The 23,462-nt window shown below is 42.1% G+C and overlaps 1 protein-coding gene across 2 annotated transcripts in view; it reads left to right on the forward strand.

Annotated features, from left to right (window-relative positions):
* Window positions 1-23,462, forward strand: part of SGCZ (sarcoglycan zeta) — a 548,799-nt gene that overhangs the window by 341,328 nt on the left and 184,009 nt on the right. For both annotated transcript variants that reach the window (XM_081875927.1, XM_081875928.1), the window contains exon 2: window positions 3,195-3,389. In XM_081875927.1, the coding sequence (XP_081732053.1) occupies window positions 3,195-3,389 (195 nt within the window). The remainder of the gene's footprint in view (window positions 1-3,194; window positions 3,390-23,462) is intronic.

Below are 23,462 nucleotides of genomic sequence, written 5' to 3' on the forward strand. Positions count from 1 at the left end.
GCAAAGATGGAAGCTAAAGTCCAGTGAGTTGCGTCCCTCCCAGCTGTTAATATGTCTGAAAGAAAAAAATAGCAATATCAGACCCTCCAAGTGTCCCTATTTTCCAGGGACAGTCCTGGATTTACAGAAGCCGTCCTGGTTTCTTCTGTCTTGATCCTGTAATGTTCTGCTATTCCTTAGGACATCCCTGTTGTTAAGTTGTGGGTGAACATATCAGATGACACAGCAATTCTTCAGACAGCTCTTGTTTATTCACAGCCCAGAACAGAACTGAACTGAAGGGTTCAGCCAGCCTGCTTATGTAGAGCACCACAACAATGCAACAGTAACAACTTTCTATAACTATCCAGTCACTGAACGTCACTTTCAATTCCTTATTTGCATATGTGGACCTGAGTGAAAACTATCTACAGTATCCCCCTGCTGGCCCAGGGTGAGAACTTCAGTACATAACACCTGTTTTCATCCGAGGAATATTGGAGGCTATGGAGTTATGAGACCCCTGACCCAAGGAGATAAGTAACTATACAGCCTTTAGAAGACACCTGTAGGCAGCCCAGTATAGGAAAGTTTTTTTTTTTTTTTTTAAAGGTTTAATGTTTTATTATGTTTTTTATATGTTGGAAGCTGCCCAGAGTGGCTGGGGCAACCGAGTCAAATGGGTGGGGCACATGAAATTTATTACGGTCAGAGACCAGCTTGAGAAACACAAATGGAACTACAATCCCAATAGCAAAACAAACATTTAAAACAATATACAGCAATGGATTTTAAGTTTAAAAGTGTGATAGGCATATAAACACTTAAAAGCTTTAAAATAGACTACCTTAGAGAGAAGACCCAAAGTAGCCCGTGGATCCTATGGGTGGTGTATTATTATTATTATTATTATTATTATTATTATTATTATTATTATTAATTAAATAGGACATCCCTATTTTCATAAGAGAAATGTTGCAGGGTATGCAATATATGTTAATGACAGAAGTCTAGCAATGGAGGGGAAAAGGGGATGAGCTGCTTGTTTGGGGGAGCATTTGCCTCATCTCTGGTACCACCCATGTTTTGGTTTCTCTTTCATCTTTCCTGCTTGCTTCTGCTTTAACAAGCTATGGCTGACGTTGTTAAGAACAAGATCCTGTTTAAGCTTATAGCCGTGTCTTCTGTGAGGTGAGGCAAAGAACCAGCTCTGTGACAGACAGAGGAGCGAATGGTCTAACTCAGTGTGATGCAGTGCCCTATGTTTCTATGGCTGGGGGAACACTGTGTTGTATTCAGGTCCCACTGCTGAGCTTATCAGCAGCACATCAGGTTGGCCACAGTGAGCATAGAATGTTAGTTAAAAGGGGATTTGGTCTGATCTAGCAGGGCTCTTATTATGCTCTTGGGGAAAGGGAGTGTTGGTGGTATTGTAATGCTTCACATGGGAGCAATGCAGGAGGGAGAAGAAGAGTGCATTGAGGTGAACTTGATTATCTACACAGACTAGGGTTTTTCACGGTGTTTGAACACCAGCCAAATGTATAGCAAGTACTTGAGTATTTAATTCATCCGTATTCATACATACTTCTTCCTTGTTTTTCACTTCATGCAAAATGATGTTTTGGAAACCATTTATTTTGCACTTGAAGGCAACGCAGAAGTTTTCATTAACATTATATATGGTAAAACGAAGTCTGAGCTGAAGTAGGCACTGAGATTCCTATTGAGTTTAATGGATCCAAGATTTCATTTATTCATCTTATTTTGTCTTTTTAATTTAGCTTCCCTCCTTTCAGCTTTGTAATATGGCTCTGATATATACATACGACACACACACACATTTGTATTGTATAATTACAACCAATGATGGGAGGGAGAAAGATACTCTTAGTGGGAACGGGGAAGTGGTACAACACTGTAAAATGCTTGCCAAATGGGTGGAAATTAATGTAAATCAAATATGATGCCCTTGCAGCAAAATCCTATGCATATCTAATCAGAAGCAAATCCCATTCTGTTCTATTGACTTACTCCTGAGTAACTGTGTCTAGGATTGCAGCCATAATGCACTATTGTAGGCATCCCCAAACTTGGCCCTCCAGCTGTTTTAGGACTACAATTCTCACCATCCCTGACCACTGGTCCTGTTAGCTAGGGATCATGGGAGTTGTAGTCCCAAAGCAGCTGGAGGGCTGAGTTTGGGGATGGCTGCACTATTGCATTGTTTACCATAAAAAATTGTAGGATGGTGTTGATGATGATTATACTCCACCCATATGGCTGGGTTGCCCCAGCCACTCTTGGCAGCTTCCAACATAATATATAAAAACACAACAACAACAACAACAACAACAACAACAACAACAACAACAACAACAGAACACCACACATGAAAAGTGTCCTAATACAGGGCTGCCTTCAGATGTCTACAGAAGGTTGTATCATTATTTATCTCTTCGACATTTGAAGGGAGGGCATTCCACAGGTTGGGCACAACTACCAAGAAGGCCCTACTTCTTATACAAAAGCAAACTTGTTCTCCTGGCATGTGGACTCTAAGAGAAGTGCTTGTTGAAGAAACTCTTAAAATACATTGGATAGGTCCATTAATATAGTTTTTGGCCTGACAGCTGCATTCACCCTTGACCAACCCTCTAGGTTGTGGGTGAGGTCAAAGTGAGTAGCTGTGGATGCCACATGCAGGACACATGGCCCCCTTCTCAGCTGATCCGTGCAGATTATCACCATCATTTGATAAAATATTAAATCTGAAGACTGGGGAAGGGATATTTTGCAGACAATTCCATGTGGAAAGTGTTTCCAGAAGGCAGAACACTTGTAAAGTGCTTCAGGGGTGTGTGTGTGTGTGAAATATTAATCCAGATATGTCTGTAGTTTTGATCCTCTTTTGTCTAATTTCTTCTTTAATTCTCATTATGTATGTTAATTCTCTGAAACTTTATGCCTGTATTATATGGCTAAAGTGGGGCAGGGGGTAAACATTGATGGTTAAAGGGGGGGGAACCAGGTGTGTTATTTTCCTACTGTAAATTAATCACTCCATCCAACAAGAGGGAGAACTCCTTTGGGAGTTCATTAGTTGAAACCTGGGACAATTGTTCTAGAGATAGTCCTATTTAAATGGTATATTTGATTGAATATTCAGATAAATACTTAATGATATTTTTATTATTTTATTTTTACTTTAATAGATGACACGGGAACAGTATATACTGGCAACACAGCAAAACAATCTGCCCAGAACAGAAAACACTCAGCTTTATCCAGTAGGAATTTATGGTTGGCGAAAGAGGTGCCTATACTTCTTTGTCCTCTTGCTATTGGTTACCATGATTGTTAACTTAGCAATGACGATATGGATACTGAAAGTAATGAATTTCACAGTGGTAAGTAACACTAAGATTTGTTTATTGTTTGTGTGTATATACATGGCGGTCCTTTGGTGTTAGGTTTCAGGGACCTCTGTTTATTAGTTGGATGGCAAATTTCTTGTTTTAGCAGGTGCACCATTTCAGTTTTCAGTGGGGAGGACAAAGGGATATGGGGGGAGGCTGGGAGGTGGAAACCCACATCATAGTTCAACCATTAGCTCTTCAAGACGAGTCCAACAATACTAGTCTTGTTTTAAGAACATTCAGTTGTGCCTGCATTCTTACAACATTATTCTAATCCAGGAGTGGAGAATTTAATGGCTCCAACTCCCATCTTGCCCCAGTATGCCTGTCCAATGGCTAGGGATGATGGCAATTGTAGTCCAACAACATCTGGAAGCTGAGAGGTTCCTCATCCCTATGCTTAGACCCTTCCATGTCCTCTTCACATCACTTAGGTCTCCAGTCTGGTGAGGTGTCGGTGTTTTTTACCTTCCATGCCTACAATGATTTGTGGCAGCTTTTCAATCTCCTCTGATTCTCTGTTACAGTGGAATTATTCCATCATCATTTTGCATAGGCAAGTAGTCCCTAGGTGTGCAGAACCATAAAGCTGGCCAGAAACATGACTGTTCCTGAGGAATAATCATGAGGTCCTGAAACAGAGGGTGGGCGATTAATTCTTGGCCCCCTCCCCACTGTTCTAATTCAGTTCCCCTGCTATTCAGAAATTATGTCTACTATGGAATGAATAGCACATTGATACCAAATCATAAAGCACTGCAGATTTATTGTGTAATTTTAAAAAGGAGATGTACTGTCTTCCCCTTGGTTTTTGTTTGATAGAGTATTATTTTGCCTTAGAGAGGTGTGTTCCTTTTATATGTTTTTATCATACAAATCTATGGAATATACACTTTGACAATCCCATGGTTTTATTATTCATACGTATATCAGGGTATATTATGGGCACAATAATTTTTATTTTGAAATGTAGTGTCTTCCTCATCTCTATAGATCTACATTGTCTTGTTTATGTATTAAAATTAGGGGTGTAATGACTGTGCTAAGATGATTCAGTGATCCTGCTCAGTTAAGAATTATTCCTATGTATTGGGGGTGGGGGGAAACCAAGAGTACAGAAACGACCAAATTCTGAGCCTGCTAAAAATACAGCGAAAGCAATCGTGTCCTTTGTCATGATACATTTAAATGTTTCTTGCCTGCATTTTAAACATTTTCTTAATCTGGCCATTTCTGTATTTTGATGCACAGTGTTGGTTGTATCAAATGGAATGTATTGCAATGATAGGTATCAAAGCAATGAGGACTCTGTAAACTGACCACAGTGACATACTGTCTCCCTTTCAAAAGCGGGGCTGAAGAATCCTTTACATTTCCACAACAATAGAAAGTTGCATCTTTATTCAGTGAAGCTAGTGGGCAATAGGCTAGAGACAAATATAATGTTTGACTTCATGCCTGTATAATTTACATTTTTCTTTTGTGGGGAAGGTCTTTAGCTTCAGTTTTAAAATGCTTAGGAGACCACAGAAGAGAGGTCTGTAAATATCTCTTTACAGCTGGATATTGAGAGGAGTGCTCAAATATGACAGCTAAAAAGAAAATGGCAGCTGCCAAGCTATCAGAGCTGTGAGAACATTCCAGTGAGTTCCCCTTCACCCAAAGTCCTATGTCCTCACCCTCAGTCTCTGAAGGTTTCTTTACAAACCTCCATAGGCACAAACCCTATATCAAAAACCCAAACATGTGCAGGTGACTTCAAATATTTCATTAGTATCATCATAAGAACAATAAAATCCTTGTCAAATTGATGGTTCTCATTGAATCTATTGTGTCTCCTGACAATGGCCAATCAGATTCCTCCAGAAAGATGACAAGAAGAGAAGGATGCCAATTCTTTCTGTTGTCCCTTGCAACATACATTCTTGGCAAGTGAAAATGGTGGCTGCATGTCAATCAAAACTACAAGGACATTCTAGTGATAATAAATTTCTGGGCGGCTCCCAACAAAATATAACAAAACCACAATAAAACATCAACCATTAAAAACTTCCATGAACAGGGCCGCCTTCAGGTGTCTTCAGATCGCCCCATAACCACCTCTGATGTGGGAAAGGAGCTTATAAACTGCAAATCTTAAAAGAATATGTTTCTCATTTAAATTGCATACTATGGAGGATAATTTGGCTGGGGTGATGGTACTCGACTTTGCATTCCAACAATTTGAATATGGAAAGCTGTGTTGACAGGGCTATTTGGGAATGGCACTTCAAAACACAGCTCCAGGTGCAGAGGTCTTGCTGGAAAGTTTGCTTCCTATAGCATATTTTAGAATCATATTTCATATTTAGCGTACAAGGTGATGAGTTGACTTCCTTCCCTGCCTGCAGACTAGAGGATTGAGGTCTTTGCTTCACTCGTTTAAGTTGTATGCATGTGGCTACAGTAATTATACAAATGGAGGCTTAACGATTTCCAAAGATAACATTTGAAGTCTGATGCACTTTATACCTAAATCCAGTCTTTCATGACTGTACTGGCTATGGAATTTCAAGAAATCACTTAGCTAATGTGGATTTTAACTGCCCCTTCAGTTCTAAATCCAATTAGATTGTACACAGTTGACAAGTGAAAATTAATCTTTAATCCTCCTTTGTTACTCTGTGAGAATGAACCAGCATCCTTCCTTCCCTATTCAGAAAGGAGCTGTAGAAAGCACTGAAGGAAAATAAATTAAGAGTGATATTAAAAAGCGAGAAAAGAAAAGTGTAAATTGTTCGGGGAACCTTATTGATCTGCCACAATTAGATCTCACTTTCATTATTGCTCTTTGCTATCCCTCAAGTGTGGATTCATACTTGTTAACATTTTATGTTTGAACAAGCTGAACGTGTTGTTTTCAGATGATTCTGTTCTCAGGAAGATTGACAGGATGGTTTGGGGTTTTTTTTTATTATTATACAGGAGCTATCAGATTGTCCTTTCCAGAATTTATACTTTATGTGAGATGATTAACTTTTGTTCTTCATATAGAGGAATACATAATAGTTTTACATGGCAGTGAGAGATTCCAGGGGTACCAGATGCCTACCTAGGTTCTGTGTTTCCTTTTAGGAAATGAGGCACAGTGGAGGCTGTGGTGTCTGTATTTACACATATATACAACTTGAGCCTACGATGAACAGGCACATTTCATACTCCAAGAGGCTTCTTCCATAGCCCCAGCATCCTTGGATTTAAGCAGACCCACAACCATTGCTCTCAAACATTGCTCTCCGACCCCTTTCTCTCCAGCCCACAGCTTAACAACCCACCTCTTAACTCTCTCTGCACCCTAGGTTTTCAACCAGTGTGTCGTGGTACCTGGGGTGACTTGAACGATGTTCAGGGGTGCCGCAAGCAGCTCCTTCCTTCCTTCTCAAAAGTTTTTTTTTTTTTTTTTTTTTTTAAGAATTCTGAAGGGCTACCTTTTCATTAAAAAGTATTAACCAAATGATGTATCTGAACTTGTCCAAATAGAGGAGAGGACATGAGGCTGTGATGATGTGAGGGACTGAGATTTATAAATGCATATAGGTCAGCAATAATCTTTACACACACACACACACACACACACACACACACACACAGAGTGCTTTTCAGGGGGGGACACAGGGCTACACATACCCCTAAACATTTTGTGAATCTTTGTACTTTTGTCTATTTACTGTATTTATTTTCCCCAACTTGAATTATAAAATGGTGATTTTCTTGAGTCAAAATGAGAGTACCCCTAAACATTTTTAAATAAAAAAGCACTGTGTGTGTGTGTGTGTGTGTGTATCTCACTTTTAAATAATGAACTCTTTGAAGTCCAGTTTTACCACCTACATGTCAGCATTTTCCTAAACATTGAGCTTCCATAAACGTTCAAAAGAAAATACTTGACTTTTGGTTCAGTTCCCTACCTGCAACCCTCAAGTATAACTGCTTTGAAGCTAAAATAATAATAATTAATTACTTGTTCCACTTGTCATGTTAACAAGAGATACTTGGCTTAGCCAAGTTCTTTCCTCCTAAGTCCATTAGAGGTTTTTCTTTAGTCTTCTGGAGATAGCAAGTGGAATACAGATGAACAGATACCTGGCAGATACTGATTAGGAAACACTGAGCTTAAGAGGAATCCACAGGTCGAAAAGGAAAAAGGTGAAAAAAGCAGAGGTAGCTCTAGTTTAATACGCGGGTGAATATAATACATATTTTCATCCTTTCTTTTAATATTTCCACAATAGGCAACAACCCAACTGTGAAATAAAGATTACTGGGTAGGCTATTGAGGCAGCAAGAATTTAATTTTAACCAAATGAAACTATCTATTAAGCACTAATTTAGAGACTTCTGGGATCACAGTGTCAATATGTTTTTCTTGACTATCCATGAACGATGGTGGTGATCTGGGCAGGGTCTTTTTGATGAAAGTGACTATCTACCTTTGCCAGAAAACATTTGTGTAAAAAGGACCAACTCTCTCCCCCTTCCCATTGTGGCTAGGTTCTTCCATACCTGCAATTGCCAGTGGAGTGGACCAATCCCCTATTGTCCCCAAATCTGTGGGTAATTCTAAATGTATTGGTGTGTATCCAGCTAAGCCATACTCAAGAGTAGGCCCATTGAAACCATGAACTTAGACATGACTTACTTAATTCATTTTATTTCAGTGAGTATGCTTTAAATTTGCCTTTGGCATAGACCTTACTACTCATTCCGTTTCAGAGCTCATAGTCATATTGCCAGACTTCTTTTTTCCCCCCTCCAAAATGGGGATTAGGTACAAATAAAATTGTGGCTCCTCTTAATGGTGCAGCACAGGAGGGGTATAATTTATAAAGGGTAGGTGGACATGGTGGGATTGAGGACACACTGTTCTGGACATTCAGTTTTTGATATATGACATTCACTTAATGGTTTCCGTCCTCAGTATATACGTTAATGGCAGTATGCTGTTGTATTATATGTTAATAGAATTACCTGAATTTTCCTTTCAAAATGCTAATGGAATTACATCATTGCATTGTGTCTGCTGTGCCTCAATTGTTATTATTTGCAGTCCATGTCCATCAAATCCTCACAGATGAATCAAGTACAATGTGTTTCTGTAGCACTCCCAGAGTCTGCAAGACTCAGAAATGCCACCATCTAGATGAAAAGAGAAAGCGTCAGATCTTATTCCATTTGGTGTTATCCTTCACTGCAAAGGAAATGTAAACTTATTGTCATTGGACAAGTGCCAGAAAAAGGAGAATACCTTCCACCACATTCCAGGCTGAAAAGCTCTAAATAACAATGCTTGAAAAGAAAATGCTAACTTGACCCTGTGATTTGGAAGTTTGCCAGCATGCCAACCCCGAACTTTACTTTCCCTTTGCATCAAAGTCTCTTTATTCGACTTTTTGAATAAACAATGACCATTAAATGGGGGGCGCCCTTTGCGTGGTCGCGCGCAGCCCCCCGGACCCTATGCGGCACCATTAGCACAGGCTTGGCTTCGCCTTCCCCAGGTGGGATACCTAGAGGTCTCCGCCTACCTCAGCCAGTTGCCCAATCCCGCCTGGGGAGGCGTTGCCAAGGTGATCAGGCCAGGTAGGGGGAGGGACCACCCTGCCCACACAATAGGGGGAGGATCATACCTGGGGATCATCAGTTGGCTCCCAATATGCTTGGCATATGTTTCCAGCTGTATTGTAGCTAGTATTGGTCTCAATACTGCAGCCAGTGTTGATCAAGGGTATTAAAAATTACTGGGCACAAAGCAATCTCTTTAAAAATATTAATTGGCATTTAGTACTTTGCATTGCTTCAGAGACGCTGTGTGTGTGTGTGTGTGTGTGTGTATTCAAAGCACTTTTCTAACTGGTTATTAGCTTCAATCTAAGTCAGGCATGGCCAAACTTGGCCCTCCAGATGTTTTGGGACTACAATTCCCATTATCCCTGACCACTGGTTCTGTTAGCTAGGAATGATGGGAGTTGTAGCCCCCAAACATCTGGAGGGCCAAGTTTGGCCATGCCTGCTCTAAGTAAACAGAGGCTTGGCAGCTGTTTTGGTTTTCCTGATTGGGATTTGTAGACTTTCATAGTGAGCATGCATTTTGGACTCATGATCATCTCTTTGGATAGAGTGGTGCCAATTAATATGCATACTAGATACTTTCCCTCAGGTTTACTTGCCATCCAGCCAAGAGTCCAATGACTGGGCAGCCTCTCTGAAAATGTAAATCTGCTTACTCTTTACTCCTCCCCCTGCTCCAGCACTTCAGCCCATGGCTCTTCCTGCTCCATGGCTCTTCCTGCTCCAGCACTTCAGCAAACATGTAAAAAAAACACAGTCAAGTATTTGGGCTGAAGAATCACAGCCACTTGAAGGCACAATCAGTCCACACTTAGATTTTCATTACAGGACAGTAATGAATAATGTTTCAAAACATGGGATACAACCATGCAATGAACTTTACATAGAACATTTGTTCAGGTGTAGATGCCAGGAAGGAACAGAGATACTAAAAGCACAGGTTCCCATATTCTGTGTGCTTTTCTCTGTTTTCTGAAGTTGACATTGTTACAGATAGGAGTTTGTAGATTCTGTAGAAGCCTCGCGGAGATGGATTTTAAAAATTCAATCTTCACACATACTGAAATATACTCGGAGTCGGAATCGAGGATTTCATGCTCTTTATATACATTATTTACAAAGTGGGCTGCACGTGATTGGCTAATTCCGGGATTCTCCTATAGGCCAATCAGGTTGTGGATTCACTTCCACCTGGAGCTGGATTGGGTGGCTCCTGCGGACCAATCATACGGCTGCATTGTTCTAGGACCAATCAGACTGCTGCACTCTGAATGCTATTCAACTCAGTACATAACACCCCTCCCCTCTAAGTTCCAGTCCTGCCCAAGCCTGTCCTAACAGTCAAACGTTGACTATGACTAAACAGCTGGATAAGCAAGGGCTTCCCTTGTGCAGATGTCTGCACTGGATTTGTAGGCACCAAGAGGCAGTGCTGCTCACTGCATGCCGTGTAGGAAGCCAGGCTAGGCAGGTTTGACTTTGGCATGAACATTGTTACTATTACAATTATTATAATTCATGTGGGCTGTTGCTCTTGCATCCCTGAGGGCAGCAGCCTGGCAAAGCTGTGGGGGGACTGGGTGATGAGGGTATTGCATATGTCCCAAATGTGTAGACACTATGGAGAACGAGAGGCAGACGGACAGAGGGAGAGAGGGAGAGAGGGAGAGGCTCAACTCACTGCACATTGCCTTGGAAACACAACACATCTGTGCTTCTGATTTCATCACCTCTCTGCAAAAGCACCCTTAGGCTCATGCTGACAAAATCGGACTGTGTTTATTTTGTTATCAAATGCCTTGGTGTTCGTATTGTCTTAGCAGGTGTTTCCACTTGATTAAGAATCTTTATTTTTGTAAAGTGGCAGGTATTGCAACTATTACATTGTTATCTTTGCTGCATTGCCCGGGTTTCATTTGCCTTAATTTAATATTCAGCTCAGGAAGGGATGGTTATTCAGCATGGTAAATTACTGAGGAAACAAGCGACATGCTAGTATTTGTTGGGAAGTTTAGCTGCAGGGACCCAATTCAGGCTGCATGTGGTGCCATGGATGTCCTGCGGTTGAAGCAATATTTAACCAGGATATAAGCCTATAACGTGCAAAAGGAAAACACATTAACAAATTGGAACTCACAGTGAACACACACAGAACAACTGAAATTGAGTGGAAGTCATTTGTGTGGCTCCCTTTCCTGTTTTATATGTTTACCACAATTGTATAAGTGTGTACCGGCTACTAATGTTGCTGAAGTTTATAATTACCTGGGTCAGTATATATCACAATGGTATTATACAAATCTGTGGCGTGGCTGCATCTGGAATTCTGTGTACATTTTTGGCTACCTCACCTCAAAAAGGATATTGCAGAATTGGAAAAGGTTCAGAAAAGGGCAACCACAATTAGTAAGGGGGTGGAATCCCCTATGAGGAAAAGTTGAAGCATTTGAGACTTTTTAAAGGTGAATTTAAAGGGGAATACGATAGAAGTTTATGAAATTATGCATTGTTTATTTTATTTATTTTGCTTCCTTGCTGGGCAAGTGAAGACAAACTACATTTCTCTGGGATCAGTATGATAATGAGCATTTCCGTGACACCATCAATGTGCACATATCAGCACTCCAAGTGAGGAAACTGGTGGTGAGCTTTTCAGAATTCTCACTGAGGGCTTGTCAGTATGAACTAGTCCTGAATCCAGCTAAGGAAAGCTCACCGTTCAGTAATATCTCTTATACTTCTTTGGGTGTGAAGCGACTCTAGGTCACAGATGGGCAACCTGTGGCCCAGGAGCCACATGTGGTCCTTGACTGAAGTCAGAAAGGAATTACTCTCACTTGCTTTCCAGAGCAGTAGCTGTGGTTTGTTAAACTGGGAGGTGGAAGCTCTGAATACTTACTTGAGAGTAATCAAACACAGTACAGTGGTACCTCGGGTTAAGTACTTAATTTGTTCTAGAGGTCTGTTTTAACCTGAAACTGTTCTTAATATGAAGCACTACTTTAGCTAATGGGGCCTCCTGTTGTCGCCGCACAGCTGTAGCACGATTTCTGTTCTCATCCTGAAGCAAAGTTCTTAACCTGAGGTACTATTTCTGGGTTAGCGGAGTCTGTAACCTGAAGCTTATGTAACCTGAAGTGTATGTAACCCGAGGTACCACTGTAGTGCTTACCTCCGACTAGGGCTACATAGGGTAGGAAATTCTAATCTGAGGTAGCCATGGTGAAGATTGAAAAAGAGTGGTCTTTATTCTGAATTAGTTAATTCAGTCTCTACCCACCAGCAGCTTTTGGCCCCTGACAGGTTTATCTCAAGGGAATGTGGTTCTTGACAGAAAAACGCTTGCCCACTCCTGGTCTAGTCATTATGGCTTTCTGAGTATACACATGGGGTGGAAAGGGGTTTTAAAGACCTTAAGGGAAGGAAAATGTGGGGACATTATATAAATTTGGTTAGCTTGGTGTTTAAAAGGAAGATACGTTCTCTGATGTCTGTGATTGCCACAGGGCCTTGTATTATTATAATGTTACTAGGGGCTCCTGCTCCTGCTCACTCCATTCATCAGCCCCCCCTCATCCATCAAGCCCTCCCTTAGATAGTAGGTTGGGCTTTGCCTTGGATCAGGCTGGTCAGGATATTACCAAAATGCATAGGAGAAGACATATGCCCTAATGACAGAATTCTCTGAATAGCTCCTCCCTCTTGCATTGAAGGAGGAACTTGTATCAGGAACTTTGCAGAGTGAGGTAGTAGTCCCTTTTTTTCTTAAATGGAGAGTGACTATAATGTTATATCATGCAGTTACACTACAATATAATACACACTAACCAGTGAATAAGCTCCAGGGAAAACAATGAGATTTACTTCCAAGTAGGCAAGAACAGGAGATATATATATATATATATATATATATATATATATATATATATGCTTTCGTAGATTTTCACGGGTACAGGAATGCAGGTTTTGGTGTCCTCGGGTGTCTTCCCGTGTAAAAGTTGGGGTGTCTAGGCGACGTTTCGACGAGGTCTCACTCGTCATCTTCAGGCTGGTGCTTTCGGCTTCTTGTTACTGGAACAGAGCAGGATCTCAGTGTTTGAGTTCCTATAAATACTGTAGAGGGGGTGTGGTGTATAGCCTCCAATGTTCTGGGCAGAGAGGAAGTTCCCAGGCTAGTGTGCCTTTTCTTCTTTTGTTCCTTAATTACTTGAGAATTACTTGAGAGATATCTTGAGTGATTTCTTGAGTGATATCCTGAGTACCACTTAGGTGGGTCATTAGGTGTGGATTAGTTGTTAAAGTCTTTGTGTCTTGACCTCTTGAACTTTGTGAAGAGTTTTCCTGAGAAGATGGCTGTACTGTACTTAGTTGTGCTCTGGCTTGGCTTCGTGTATAGGGGCGAGCTGTGGTTTTGTGGCTTGTGTCAGCCAGATCTGTGTAGGGATTGCAGGGGGGTGCAGCATCCGGAGGTGCCACCATGGATTGGCTACTGGATGGTGTCTGTAATTCATCTGTGGAGAGGGTCTGGGTTTGGGTCTGGTGTGGTTGGACAAACAAACAGACGAATAAATGCACGTATCGCAGAACACAAGAATGCCGTCAAAAAAGAAGAAAAAACTTCCTCTCTTTTCCAACACATGAAAGAAACAGGACACGAAATTAATTTTGCAGATTCCAAATTGCTCTTTAACACGGAACATCACCACAAGAGAATAATCATGGAAGCCATCGAGATAGAGAAACACCCTCACAACATGAACAAGCGTGACGACACATCCCGCTTGCCAGACATCTGGAAATTAGCCCTCCCCACAAAAACTGACACCAGATCCAGAGGCACACAGAACGCCAACACCAATCAACCACACCAGACCCAAACCCAGACCCTCTCCACAGATGAATTACAGACACCATCCAGTAGCCAATCCATGGTGGCACCTCCGGATGCTGCACCCCCCTGCAATCCCTACACAGATCTGGCTGACACAAGCCACAAAACCACAGCTCGCCCCTATACACGAAGCCAAGCCAGAGCACAACTAAGTACAGTACAGCCATCTTCTCAGGAAAACTCTTCACAAAGTTCAAGAGGTCAAGACACAAAGACTTTAACAACTAATCCACACCTAATGACCCACCTAAGTGGTACTCAGGATATCACTCAAGAAATCACTCAAGATATCTCTCAAGTAATTCTCAAGTAATTAAGGAACAAAAGAAGAAAAGGCACACTAGCCTGGGAACTTCCTCTCTGCCCAGAAAATTGGAGGCTATACACCACACCCCCTCTACAGTATTTATAGGAACTCAAACACTGAGATCCTGCTCTGTTCCAGTAACAAGAAGCCGAAAGCACCAGCCTGAAGATGACGAGTGAGACCTCGTCGAAACGTCGCCTAGACACCCCAACTTTTACACGGGAAGACACCCGAGGACACCAAAACCTGCATATATATATATATATATATATATATATATATATATGGGGGGGGGGGACTTTCTAAATAAGGGTTCTGCAGTTTGGGGGGGGGGATAAGACGTCTATACATTCATCGTTGCAGAAAGAATCTGCCCGATAAAATTCTGCCTCTTTTCCTCACATCTTCATGTATTTATTAATCCTTTGAGTAGGAAGAACAATTAACCTCTAACTTCAGCTCTTTTTGTCTTGTTTTTCCTCTAGTCATTGTGCTGACACATGTTATTACATCCAGATCTCTGTTGTTTGCTGGAAAGAGGAGCTCTTGAAACACTATCCTTTCCCCAAGGGCATCTGTCACCTTGTCATTCTGAGGTCTGTTCTACTAACTCATGTGCATTTGAAATTTTAGCTTTTGATTCCGTGCCATTTAGCGAAGCTCCATTTTGCATTCCGGTTCATACGGTTATCGGGGGATGGAGGAGATAGGCAGCACGCGGGTTTTATATATGCACAAGTTCTCCATGAATTAAATAATTGTGAGGTGACAGGGTGCCTGGTTTGGTGTTTGTTTGCGATCAGTTTCAATTAATGTTACTAACTGGTGTTTTCTGTCTTAAGTGGGAAACCTTAAATGGTAAGCTTAGGCAGTTTTATCTCAGACAGATCAAGTAGGAAAGAATGGGTGTGATGTAATAGCCACCTGCTCCACCTGTGTGCATCAGTGATTATTCCCACACCAGAGTCCTGATCTAATACAAGGGGAAGGGACATATATCTTTTAACTGCATCACTGAACACATTATGAGAGGTGAGCATTTTGGCTTTCTGCGGGCTAAACAACATTTTAGGTTATTCACTATACAGTGGTATCTCGGGTTACAAATTTAATTCGTTCCGGAGGTCCGTTCTTAACCCGAAACCATTCTTAACTAGAGGCATGCTTTTGCTAATGGGGCCTCCTGCTGCTGTCGCGCTGCCGGCACACGATTTCCATTCTCATCCTGGGGCAAAGTTCTCAACCCAAGGTACTTCTTCCAGGTTAACAGAGTTTGTAACCTGTAGTGTTAAGTTGTGGGCGAACATATCAGACGACACAGCGATTCTTCCAAAGCAGCTCTTTATTGTAAGCTGGAACAGAACTAACTGAGGAGCTCAGTCAGCCTGCTTATATAGAGCTCCAGAACAATGTAACTGTTGCCATTTTCTAAAACTATCCAATCACGGAACGTCACTTTTCGATCCTTCATTTGCATACAAACTATCCAATCACTGAACGTCACTTTTCGATCCTTCATTTGCATAACTATCTACAGTATCCCCCTGCTGGCCCAGGGTGAGAACTTCAGTACATAACATGTAGTGTTTGTAACCCAAAGCGTTTGTAACCCACTGTATATTAAAAAGCATGCTTAAACTAGCTGCTCTTATTTTGATGGGAGAGAGACTACAGGGGGCCCTGAACCAGAATGTTCTCCTGAGCTAGGCCCCATCTGCAGTGTATATTTAAAACAGCACCGTAACACTTTAAACAGTTGTGGTTTAACTGGGAACTGTAGTTTGTTAAGGATGTTGAGAGTTGTTAGGATACCTCTGTTCCTTTCCCGGAGCTGCAATCCTCAGAGTGGTTTAACAGCCAGCCCCTCTTTCCAGGGAACTGTAGCTGTGCGAAGGAAACAGGGTTTTTCTAACAACTCTCAGATCAAACTTAACAAACTACACATCCCAGGTTTCTCTGGAGGAAGCCATAGCTGTTTACAATGGTATGATATTGCTTTAGTAGAGTGAAAATAAGGCCCTACTGAGGCCTATGTGCTGGTTTCCTGCCAAAACCCGCCTGACTCTTGGCACATGTAGCATATTCTGTGTTAAGTTGTGGGTGAACATATTGGACAACACAGCGATTTTTCAAACAGCTCTTAGAATCATAGAGTTGGAAGAGACCACAAGGGCCATCGAGTCCAACCCCCTGCCAAGCAGGAAACACCATCAGAGCACTCCTGACATATGGTTGTCAAGCCTCTGCTTAAAGACCTCCAAAGAAGGAGACTCCACCACACTCCTTGGCAGCAAATTCCACTGTCGAACAGCTCTTACTGTCAGGAAGTTCTTCCTAATGTTTAGGTGGAATCTTCTTTCTTGTAGTTTGGATCCATTGCTCCGTGTCCGCTTCTCTGGAGCAGCAGAAAACAACCTTTCTCCCTCCTCTATGTGACATCCTTTTATATATTTGAACATGGCTATCATATCACCCCTTAACCTCCTCTTCTCCAGGCTAAACATGCCCAGCTCCCTTAGCCGTTCCTCATAAGGCATCGTTTCCAGGCCTTTGACCATTTTGGTTGCCCTCCTCTGGACACGTTCCAGTTTGTCAGTGTCCTTCTTGAACTGTGGTGCCCAGAACTGGACACAGTACTCCAGGTGAGGTCTGACCAGAGCAGAATACAGTGGCACTATTACTTCCCTTGATCTAGATGCTATACTCCTATTGATGCAGCCCAGAATTGCATTGGCTTTTTTAGCTGCCACGTCACACTGCTGGCTCTTGTCAAGTTTGTGGTCAACCAAGACTCCTAGATCCTTTTCACATGTACTGCTCTCAAGCCAGGTGTCACCCATCTTGTATTTGTGCCTCTCATTTTTTTTGCCCAAGTGCAATACTTTACATTTCTCCCTGTTAAAATTCATCTTGTTTGTTTTGGCCCAGTTCTCTAATCTGTCAAGGTCATTTTGAAGTGTGATCCTGTCCTCTGGGGTGTTAGCCACCCCTCCTAGTTTGGTGTCATCTGCAAATTTGATCAGGATGCCCTTGAGTCCATCATCCAAGTCGTTGATAAAGATGTTGAATAAGACCGGGCCCAAGACAGAACCCTGTGGCACACCACTAGTCACTCTTCTCCAGGATGAAGAGGAACCATTGATGAGCACCCTTTGGGTTCGGTCAGTCAGCCAGTTACAAATCCACTGAGTGGTAGCATAGTCAAGTCCGCATTTTACCAGCTTCTTTACAAGAATATCATGGGGCACCTTGTCAAATGCCTTGCTGAAATCAAGGTAGGCTACATCCACTGCGTTCCCTTCATCTACCAGGCTTGTAATTCTGTCAAAAAATGAGATCAGGTTAGTCTGACGTGACTTATTTTTCAGAAATCCATGCTGACTATTGGTGATCACAGCATTCCTTTCTAGGTGCTCACAGACTGTTTGCTTAAGGATCTGCTCCAGAATCTTCCCTGGTATTGATGTCAGACTGACTGGGTGGTAATTATTTGGGTCCTCTCTTTCCCCCTTTTTGAAAATAGGGACAACATTTGCCCTCCTCCAGTCTGCCGGGACTTCGCCTGTTCTCCAGGAATTCTCAAAGATGACTGCCAGTGGTTCTGAGATCACATCTGCCAGTTCTTTTAATACTCTTGGATGCAGTTCATCTGGCCCTGGAGACTTGAATACATCTAAACTAGCCAAGTATTCTTGTACTATCTCCTTAGTTATTCTGGGCTGTGTTTCCTCTGCTGAATCATTTGCTCCAAATTCTTCAGGTTGGGCATTGTTTTCTTTATCGGAGAAGACTGAGGCAAAGAAGGCATTGAGGAGTTCAGCCCTTTCTGTGTCCCCTGTTTGCATTTCACCATCTTCTCCTCTGAGTGACCCCACTGTTTCTTTGTTCTTCCTTTTGCCAGGAACATACCCATAAAAGCCTTTTTTGCTGCTTTTAACCTCTCTAGCAAGCCTGAGTTCATTCTGTGCTTTAGCTTTTCTGACTTTGTGTCTACACGTGCTGGCTATTTGTTTGAATTCCTCTTTGGTGGTTTCCCCCCTTTTCCATTTTTTGTACACATCCTTTTTTAATCTTAACTCAGTTAAAAGTTCTTTAGATAGCCACCCTGGCTTCTTTAGGCACCTTCCATGTTTCCGTCTCATTGGTATTGCCTGAAGTTGTGCTTTTACTATCTCCCTCTTAAGAAACTCCCAGCCATCATGAACTCCCTTTCCTTTTAGTATTACTGTCCATGGGATCTCACCCAGCACTTCCCTAAGTTTTATGAAGTCGGCTTTCTTAAAGTCAAGAAATTGAGTCCTAGTATGCTTGGCTGCTCCTTTCCGCTGTATAGTAAACTTCAGAAGAGCATGATCACTCGCGCCTAATGATCCTTCTACTTCTACCCCACTAACCAGGTCATCAACATTGGTTAGGACCAGATCTAAAATGGCTGTTCCTCTTGTTGCTTCTCCCACTTTCTGGACAACGAAGTTGTCTGCAAGGCCAGTGAGGAATCTGTTTGACCTTATGCTCTTGTTTATTCCCAGGCCAGAACAGAACTGAACTGAAGGGTTCAGCCAGCCTGGTTATATAGAGCTCCACTACAACGCAACAGCAACCATTTTCTGTAACTAGCCAATCACTGAACGTCACTTTCGATCCCTTATTTGCATATGTGGACCTGAACTATCTACAGTATCCCCCTGCTGGCCCAGGGTGAGAACTTCAGTACATAACATTCTGGGACAGATAAGCAGCAGCTAGGGGCATTGCTGGATCTACAAATTTTGCTATGGAGGCAAAAGTCTGCACCGCTGCTGCCTCTCCCCGCTTCTGAATAAACTTTGATGTGTGACTGTTCAGTATGACCCCTCAGACTAAACAAAAATCAGGTGGAGAAGTGGAAGCATCAATTAATTTTAATAGCAGAGGGATTCCATAGGCTGGGTGAGTTAGCTCCCAGAACCTCTTCATCTGCCTCCTTCACAGCATCAGCATCACTGGCAGCAGGTTTTAATCTCTTGTGATCAGTGGGCGGTTAAACCCACCTCAGGTCAAACAGGCATAAGTAGAAGCACAAGTCATTTAACCATATATTGATGCCCAGTGTTGTCACCAGGGCATAAGAGCAGATCAGCTCAGGCACCCGAATCACAGAGCATGTTCTCCCTCATGGAGAGCACATGTTGCGGTGGGGGCTGACAAGACACCTCACAGTTGCTGGGCAAAAGAGTTTGGCCATCTTTAAGCAGGGGCGGGCTGTTACTGAGGAGATTTATATGTTGCCATTTATTGGTTGACAGCCCTGTTTGTTAAATACACTGTACGCAGTGCCGAGCTTCCTTTTTCGCTGCGTGCTTCGGATCACCTGCACTTCCTCCCTACTCTTAGGCTGTTTGCTTGACCTTGCTATGCCTGTCATGGGGTCATCTGCTTTGGGGCAGGGGCCTGGTAGGAATTTTGTCCATTTGGCTGATTGGCTGGTGCCATTTGGTTTTTGTCTACTGCGTAGCAAATCGTCACAACTTGTAAGGTTGCGGTTAGGCATTGGTCTGGGAATTGGTTGGTGGAGGGGTATGGATTTGGCTGTGCCTGCCCCTCCAAAATGCTGCTGCTGCTGCTGCTGCAAGGGTTTTCTGTTAAAGGAATCCAGGGGCTCACCATGCTTTTGTCCGAACCCCATGGCAAGGGGCTAGGGCCACGCGAGAGCCCCTGGGGGCATTCTGGGGAGAGATGAGGCATGGTTCCCAGTCCCGTCTCTCTCCCCAGGTGACTTACCCTTTCTGACTTCACGGGGGGTGCAAATGTCAGAGCTGTCCCCGTGCAGGGTCAGTTAGTCGCTACCAATGCCTAAGCAACCACTCACATTGCTGTATTTTTAATAAAGTTGTGGCCAAAATTATGCCAAAAACCTTAAACAAAAATCAAGTGTCATTATGTTCTTATTTGGGGTGTCTTGGGGACCTCGACGTGCAACAGGGCCAGCATTTCACATTTTTACGTAAATGAACATCTGTAGCTCTGTGATTTTCAACTTCTTCTATTTTTTTCATGGAAACTGGCAAGGAAATCCGTGTGAGTCTGGAATTCAGCAATTCAAGGGGCGAGAGTTTTCTGTATCTGCAGTGGCTAATGGTTGTAAAACTATATGCTCTGTTGGGAGCAAATCCTCTCTGGCATTGCATTGTAGTCTCAAAAAGAGTATTACTTTGGTGACTAGTTTGGTCCGTAGAGAAATATGCTGTAATTAAATTGTCTTTTGAGGTGTTTTGGACTCCCTCTTAAACTTGTGCGAACTAGCATTTATTGATTTCTTTAATTTTAAAAAAGAATTAACTATTGCCACTGACACAACATTTGCTTTTCAAGGAAATAAAACTGCACCAGATAAAGATTTTGTTGGTAGAATGTGAAAGCATTTCTAAGGAAAATAATGAGAGATTTCAGATTCATGGTGTGTATGAGTGATAATTACTTCAGGTGCCTACAGTTCAGTTTAGAAGCGAGTCCGTTAAATAAATCAGCTGTACAATAGCAACATGCCCTGAAAATGATTTTATTGGAATGGGTTTGTAAAAGGGAAAGCATTTAAGGACATTTCCTCACTCATTGCTTCGTTTCATAAAATGAAAGTGAGCATGAATTACAGAATGTTTCATGAAAAGCTAATCTCAGCAGATATAGCACACCACATTATTAGTATGTCTAGGAACGGGATTGCAAAGAGGAGTAAATGGGATGGCAAAAGGCAATTTAAGCAATCAAGGCCTATAAATATTTCACAATAGTGTGCCCTACTTATCTGAACATTTTGGCTGGGGTAGTATTTCAAAAGGTTGATAATAAGCCTATAAAATACAGCTGGTTATTAACAAAAATGAAAAGACTTCCTCAGATATTAATTGCTACATCATGGAGTGCATTCCATTAGCAACACAGAGTGAACCTTTTTGTAAATTCTGTATTGATGGCTTGATAATTGCATTGGGAAACAGATTTTATTTATCAACCTGTTGTGAATTCCTCTGAAAACAATTAGAATAGTGTTCTCATGTGCTATGATCCTATCTTAAGCAAGGGAGTGTCTGGCTTTGTGGAAACTTTTGTTCTGTGCCGTTGTGGTTAGAGGGGCGTCAGTAAAATAAACCAGCTGTACGAAGAGATATATGCACAGTGAACAAATTAGTATAGGAAAGGACTTATAAAGGAACTGAACAATTTATTGCTTTTTATAGGAAACCTGCTGTCTCTCTTTACCCTACGAGGGCAATTATGATCTTGGCAGGATGAGAGTAAAACAAAGAGACAAGGAAGACAAGCGCTAGCAAAGCTGATCAGGCTCTGTGGTAAAAGTTTCAGAAGCAAAGAATCAGACAGAAATGGGTTAGATGTCACTTAAGGGAAGCCCATCCACCCCTCCCTATATAAAAATTTGTGAGCTTATTCCCCGTGGAACCATTTCATGTCATTCCGCCATGGTGTCACGTTGTGCCAGTAGTGGTTTAGTCATGCTGGTCACATGACCCAGAAAGCTGTCTCTGGACAAACGCCGGCTCCCTCGGCCTGAAAGCAAGATGAGCGCCACAACCCCAGTTGCCTTTGACTGAATTTAACTATCCAGTGGTCCTTTACCTTATAACTTGGTAGGGCAAAGCTAATCTTCAGATGCTAGATATGACCATAGGAAAAATAACCCATGGTGCTGGAACTCACCATGGGCACCTCCTTTGTTAATGGCAATGGTGCCCACCTGAGAGGTGCCAGAACTGAGTTCCAGTGAGTTTTGGCTGGAAAAAAGCCCTGAAAATAACTGTTTAATCAGCTAGCTATTATAGGTCATGATGTCTGCTGAACCGTGTCCTCCTCTTTCATTTTGCAGTACCCGTCATTGTTTTTACCCAAATACTGTAGCTTGATGATGTTAGCAGCTGTATTCATGAGAAGAAAGGAGTTTTAATTCCTGGAAAATATTTAAGCTCAGTGCCAAAAGGGCACCATAACTTTGTTTCAGTTTTAATTAGGGACCTCAAGCCATAGTAGCTAGAGTGTAAATCATACCATATATTTATTATTATTAAATTAATTTTATTATTTATACCCTGCCCATCTGGCTGGGTTTCCCCAGCCACTCTGGACGGCTCCCACATAATAATAATAATAATAATAATAATAATAATAATAATAATAATGGAATAAAACATCAAACATTAAAAACTTCCCTAAACAGGGCTGCCTTCAGATCTCTTCTAAAAGTCAGATAATTGTTTATTTCCTTGACATCTGATGGGACGGTGTTCCACAGGGTGGGCACCACTACTGAGTAGGCCCTTGGCCTGCAACATTTCGTTGTGGACCCTCCTTATGATCCCTTTATTTTTGTTTCAAGAAAAAGAAGTACATCAGTTGCCTCCTGAAACTTGTCAGAGCTAATCAGAATGCAATCTCAAGCTGAGGGTAGGACTAGATTCCAGTTGATGGAACTCTTCAAAATATCAGAATAATCTAGCATGTGTAATATTGCCAAGCTAGCAAACAAATGCACCAAAGGCCTTAGTGCTAAGTTCTGAAAAGCAGAACTGACGGATTTAAGGAACACCAAAGCCATAGGAGCTATTGTGTAATAGCTTACCTGTTTTGAAGTTTTGTTTTGTTCAATTGAAGGAATGGGTTTCCCAAACCCCAAAACTGACTGTGCAGGCAGTTTGAAACTGCACCAAAATCCCTATTTTTCCTTGGCTAAAATGCTTTAACTTGAGCTCTTGAGCTGAAACCCAGCTGTATAAAGCTGTGCTCGGAGCCCTCTCCTTTATCAGTCTGTGGTGGCAAGTATGGCCTTCACTGTACCAGTAGAACAGAGAAGACACGTCTGTGCCTTATCTTACGTCCTGACCACAAAAACGCACAGACCCAGTCTGGGAACAGCGCCAGAGTGTGTTCTCAGAGATGATGACCTCTTGGTCCACGATAAGAGTAGGAACAGGAAGATCCTTTTGTGGTCAGAAGTACAGGAAGAAATACCCTTTTATGGATAAGAATACCAGAGCAGGAACATATGTGATGTCAACCTGCGTACATAGGCTGACGTGGTTGGCTTCCTGGGGAAGGAGGGAGAGGGTGCCTGGAGGATATATATACTGCATGAAACTTCTCATTTCTTTGACTTGCTGTGGACTGACCACGCAAGTGCCTTCTGCTATCCGGAGAGCAGAATAAACTCTTTCTTTGAACCAACCTCGGTGTCATTTGACTTCCTTCCTCCTGTCCAGGAGCAACACAG

Source organism: Podarcis erhardii, assembly GCF_964252035.2.
Source record: "Podarcis erhardii genome assembly, chromosome: 9".
NCBI classification, from domain to species: Eukaryota; Metazoa; Chordata; class Lepidosauria; order Squamata; family Lacertidae; genus Podarcis; species Podarcis erhardii.